This window comes from Triturus cristatus, chromosome 2_2 (genome assembly GCF_964204655.1).
Source record: "Triturus cristatus chromosome 2_2, aTriCri1.1, whole genome shotgun sequence".
Classification (NCBI taxonomy): domain Eukaryota; kingdom Metazoa; phylum Chordata; class Amphibia; order Caudata; family Salamandridae; genus Triturus; species Triturus cristatus.
In genome coordinates, this window is record NC_140582.1 from 359321721 (window position 1) to 359327720 (window position 6000).

The 6000-nt window shown below is 42.5% G+C and overlaps 1 protein-coding gene across 15 annotated transcripts in view; it reads left to right on the plus strand.

Annotated features, from left to right (window-relative positions):
• The window catches only part of ANK2 (ankyrin 2), a 1556458-nt gene extending 1551218 nt beyond the window's left edge, over positions 1 to 5240 (plus strand). For 13 of the 15 annotated variants that reach the window (XM_085641446.1, XM_085641452.1, XM_085641444.1 and 10 more), the window contains one exon: positions 2953 to 5235. In XM_085641446.1, the coding sequence (XP_085497572.1) occupies positions 2953 to 3136 (184 nt within the window). In that variant the 3' untranslated portion in view covers positions 3137 to 5235. Of the gene's footprint in view, positions 1 to 2952 lie in introns of all 15 variants that reach the window. The other 2 variants (XM_085641450.1, XM_085641451.1) reach the window with 1 other exon arrangement.
• Positions 5241 to 6000: the final 760 nt, after the last annotated feature.

Consider the following 6000-nt stretch of genomic DNA (forward strand, 5'->3'; position numbering starts at 1 on the left):
TGGGCATTCTAGCGCTTAATAAGCTTCTTTATACTTATACTTTATACCTTCGGTAACAATATATCTATAAGAGACATTAGTTAGTGATAGATTCCTTACCGCCCCACCCATCTTCCCCGTTCTGCGAACTGATTTCTAGGGTTATGGTCATCCCTTTCAATGCCCTAGTTTCAATGCACCAGTGGTCAGTATCTTTAGTGGCTCTGCGTTCCTGGCGCGGAACGTTGTGTGCAGAACTGACGTCAGCGCGCGAGGGCGGCGTCTAAGTAGCTGCCGCGACGTCATCCGGGCGATCACGATGCCTACGACGGATGCGGAGCCGCACAACGCCACCTTCTGACGTGCAGGGATACTGCTGACAAACTTTCCAGATCCAGTCTGACGCCTGGGGATAATCTAAGGTAAGGAATCTATCACTAACTAATGTCTCTTACAGATATATCGTTACCGAAGGTAAGTAACTTGTGCGACTGGAAGAGTTGTTGAAGTCGAGATTATATTAATTTAGGTGGAGGCAGCTCATAAATCAAATTAAGTCAAATTAATTCCTTGTAAGCCACCATGTGAAGCAATATAAGTTGCAATGGTTGGGAATGTAGCTGGAGTATCTGTCCCCTTACACAGCGTTATTCCTTCCTTGCTGCACTTGGCCCCAAATTGCTTAGTCAGAGTACTAGCTTTCGTTGTTCTATACTTTTTGTGGAACCAAGTAAAAAAAACAAAATAACTACAGACCTCCCAGATGGCATGTACATAGGCTATTACTTTCTTCCTTAACCGTCCACCTCTAGGTAAATGTTCATTATATCAGAATTGAGAGTTGAGCAAGAGAATGGTTAAAGTCATTCCTTCATCTTCATCAAGTCGCCCTCCCTCTGGTACTGGAGAGGGCAGCATGTCATTAAACTGCTTTCACAAACTTATTTTGCTAAAATCATTTATTCAGGGCATATTTTACAATAATCTAATTTTTCCGTAAACATCTTCGACCAAATGTATTCCAAGGCACAAATAACTACAATTTGCCTAAGATTTGTATTTATAATTTGACAACAGTTTCTGTGAAGAACATTTCGTACATTTTGAAAACATTTATTACATCTCTGATTGTTTACCTTACTCTACAAATGTAACCTATTGCATCTTGGTTTTGGTTAAATAACTTTATTAAATAAATTCACATGAAAAAAATGCACTCGCCTAAACCACATATGTAAAAACACCGAATATAATATGTTAATTATTACCATTGTCGATGGAGGGGAGGGGCATCATGACCCACTAGAGAGTTACCCTCTTGACATACACGGCTCCTTCTCACACTCAATAATGACATTAAATAGCTTATTATACTCTGCACATCTGCATATATGATACTTATAAAGTGCTGTGTGTGCTTGTTAAAGTTCCTTTGGGCTGTGAGAGCCAACAAGTATTGGCTCTTTCAAGAAATACCCAAGCTTCACGGATAAATGTATTGGTATACACATTATTGGCCATGCTGTAGTTTTGGGGTGAAACACTGAGGCCCAGATACTACCTGATACAAAGCAGGTAGAAGCAGCACAATAGGTAGCATTGGTGAGCTTTTGAGCGCTAAAGTTTCTTAATGCCAAACTTGACCCTTGGTTTCGCACCATTAAGGAATAAACATCTGTCACAGAATGTAAAGGTTACGATGCAAAGCCCGATCAACAAGAGTGGTATGAACAGCATTTGTGTCAGAACCTAACACCAAGTAAAACCTGGTACATGCGAGGCTCTAAGCAGTATTTTGCTATGGAACTTTCACGCGACATGTGCATTTTGCGTACGCACACATTTTACATGGCATGCTTTTCTGCGTGGTTTTTCATGTAGGAATTTACATTGAAGAGTGTAGCTCAAGTACAAATCCTACTTTAACCACTGCTTGGTCATTATTATACCATGGCCCAAGGCTGAGTGGCGCAAAGACGTCTTTTTAGCCCTAGCACAGAGTATCACATAATCGTATGCGAACTCTTGGTAATCTGGCACCATATCTTTTGCTATTGCTTGCACAATGCTGTGCTGACATTTTTCACTCAGTGTCACGGTGCATCGAGGACAGTACATCTGGGCCTCAATTCAACCCATGAGATTTACTGTATGTTTTTTTAAAATAAGGATCGAAACCCTTTCTAGTTCCAGCACAGTTAAAGGCTTTATAAGTGTTTATTCGTCTATCTTTCACCTGTACTTTGCACTTTAAAGTGAAAAAATTTTTCACGCTTCGCGGAGCACGCGGGGTTCCAAAAAACTCAGCTCTGCGAGTTCATTCCTCGCTTGCACTCGCCAATGTTAAGTTGGCGAGCAAGGAAAATCCAACACTAGACCACCTCCCAGCACGATTTCTCAACACGAGCAAACACTGATGGGCACGACCGCTCGCGTTGAGAAACCATCCCTTTGCTTTGATAAGGCTGAGTAGAAAATCTACTTGTGCTGCAGAAAGAAGCATGGTGTCATTTGTGCTGATTTTCCAGTGTGGGACAAACACCTGTGCTAAAAATCAGCAAGAACTGCGCGACCTAACACACTCCGCTGCTTGCGTAACTCCGTGTAGCATGGTGGAGATGTTTGTTCACTTTGCGGAGTTCCCCGTAGCAGAACTCCACAAACTCTGACCAGGCCTATTAAATGTTTGAACAGCCATTCCTCAGAAAACCAGAGATATGCTTCCTACAAATGAAACCTGATTTTTATTGTGCTGTTGATTGCAAATTGTACTTTTTTGATCTTCAAATCTGTGTGTTTCCATCAAGTGATTATGTGTTGTGCGCTTTAATTACTGTGTTTTTGTTGTCAATTGATCGAAATAATGATCCTAGCAGGTCATAAGAAAGTGTCTGTACCTCTGGTCCTGGTGGAGGTATTGTATTGCCATCATGGATGAGCTGGTGATTTTTCTCCTTTCTTTTCTTCCGATAGGACGATGATGAGTAAAGCCAGAACACAGAAGAGGACTGTGGTGAAGGACCGGCATGGGAAACATGTTCACATGGAGCGGCTGGAGGACGTGCCCGAAGCGCTGCAGCAGGACGATCTCCAGCGTGACCTCCAGCAACTTCTTCGCCGTTTCTGCAGAGAAGACCAGGAGCAAGATGCCAAATGAGCAACTGATACAGTTCACATATCCACACAGTATGCAACAGCCATTTTCTTCTCCAAGAGGACAGATCATCACAATACATTTTCACCAGAGGACACCCATCTTCAAAGTTTTGGTGTATGCAGAAAACACAACATTATTTTTTGTTACCTGTAAGCTAATTTGTGACCAAAGATAGCATCCGTTATTCGGGATGGTTTATCCACTAACCTTTGTCTTTGTGAAGTACTGGGAACTTGTTAACATAGCAACCTTTACGTCATCCGTATGCTTTTGCAGCAGCTACACAAAACTGCGATGTACCAAGTCAACTTCACCCACAGCCCTCTTCAAGTGACTATGAGTGCATCTCTGTCAAGGGATCTTCACGTGTAAATTTAACATAGCTTAAGTGCTTGGACATAATGTAAATAACTGCTGACGCCCTACCTATTATGACTACCCTTTGCACCTTGAGATAGGCAGGGCTGTGGAAACTGAAGAACAGCCCTTAACACAGAGACAAGCATCAATGAATGCTACTGTGACACAGTTCACTTTCAGCCACGGTTGTACAGAGCAGTGCCAGCCAGACCTGCGACATCAGTTGGCCTTCCAATGTAAAGTTGCACACTTCTATGATTCAAGGCTCTGAGAGTCACTTGGATGAATTTGAAGTAAGACTGGTAGAAGTTGAAATTGATTTTGGCCACATGTGCTTTTCAGACTTGCAAGAACCACCCACTGGTTTCGTGCTGAAACGTAAACACCATATAAAGAATTTGAATTCCACCTGTCGTGCACCTGCCTCTGTGGAACGTGTACATTAAACTTTCGCAAGGTAAGAGGGACAGGTGGCAGGGTCTCTCAAAGAGCTATCACTTCTGTCATGTACTGTTTCCATCACCGCCTCTGTGCCTCGCCTTGTCTTGTTATCGGCGTCACATGCTACCGACCACTGCACCATAGATGACCCTGCGGGATTAAAAAGACTGCCTGCTGGACTAAATGATTCAAGACTCTCACCATGTCTGTCAGGACTGCCTCTTTCTGGTACATGCATGTGGCATTAGAGGAAACACAGCATTTAATAATCATGTTGAAAGCTTCTTGTCCTTCTGAGCACTGAGCGAACAGTTTTCACGCTGTCTCGTCTTGTTTGTTTTGTTTTTGTGGGGGAGGGGCGTTTTTTCCTTTCAGTTAGGTTTTTTAAATTGGTTTTGGGTCACTTTCTAAACTTAATTCTCTGAGATCTGGAATAGCATCCCCCATCGAATGGAGTGTAAGCAATTCTATATTTTGTCTTCTTCATCTTATTCTACACGTGGTTGTAACAATGTAGCCTTTAACGTATATATTTATATATATATGCACATATACATAAAAAATCATATAAACTATATACATTTTGAATACGCTTATTTGACAAATGAATAGTTTATAATGGGAAATGAATCAGGAGGAAGTGGAGAGAGCCAGTCCTCCAAGGGTAGATATTTTTCCAAACTCATCTGGCCTTTTACTCCTAGAAGAAGACAAATATGACTCACTCAGTGCTTTTAAAGCAAACAATAGGACTTCCGGGTCCAACTGTCCTGCCAAGAGAGCTACAGCGGAGAAAGCTTGGATTTTGCCCATCCTTTCCGCCAGTCTGAAGGTCTCTAGGCTGACGTGTTGCTGGCAGAAAGCGTTGGAAAGAAAGCGTTCGTCCTCCAACGGCCCAGTCACAAGGGACCATTTTAAAATGCAGGACATGGACCGCCTATTGCAGAGGTCAGCGCTGGCCGGCCTACTGACAGCGACTTGAGGGAAAGCATATCTGTTGTGTTGTTTGCGGTGCAGATGGTGTCTGTGTAACAGCATAAATGGTTACTCACATATTTCTTTTCAGTTTGAAATCTTTCCTTTGGCGTATTATCAAAAGAGCTTGAATACTCAGCGAAGAAGTGAATTTTAAGTTGGCCAGTCAGCATCTTGTTGCCATGGTGATAACACTAATTGACTATATCTATGAGGGCATGTGTTAGTTGAAATAAATTAAACAAATTGAAATGCGACACTAACGATACATAGCTGCAATGTGTACAATGGCTGATTACATTCAATAAAATGTACAAGTGTTAAATGTAGCCATCATTGTTGGCTTGCTTTATTTTGTAGACTGGTTTATTCATGAAAGAAACAATGCACGAGGTACTTATTTTCAAATGGGTTATTTTTTCAGACAATGCTACTGCTTTAATTTCTATGAATCAAAACACTTGTCTATTTCCACTAATGATAATTTAATGTCCTTCTTGCTTTAACAACGTGACATGTTTTTAGTTTACTACAAATGATAGAGCAAAAGTGTCGGCTCAAAAACATAATGCAATTTTGCACAGTGGTGTTACCATACTTCACTTTCCTGCATCGGGTATGGTGTATTTGCAGCTGTGTGGTCTGCATTTGTGAAACTTGAAGTTGTAGAGTATGCATGTGCTTGAAAGCATGAGTTCAGTGGCGGCTCCTCCGCTAAGGCAGAGGAGCGTCGCCCCACTGAAAAAGCCAAAAAGGTAAAACTAGAATGATAACTTGTTGTTATTATCATTTTATTTTTACATTGTTGCTCTGCTGGGGCGCGGCTGCCCTGCTTGCAGGGGAGGAGTGGTTTGCAGTGGCGGCTCGCATAGGGTGTGCTGCGGGGAGGGGCAAGGTGGGGGTAGTAAACTCGGATATACGATGGAACGTAGGAAAGTAAATTCCGTTCCGTCGTATGTGGAGAGCATGCCCAGCCTCCCATTATCTGGCAGAGCACCGATCCATGGCACTCAGACCAGCATTGTGATTGGCTATTGGGAGGCTGGAAGCCGGTGCCTTCTGCTTCCTGCCTTGGAAGCAGGTAGAAG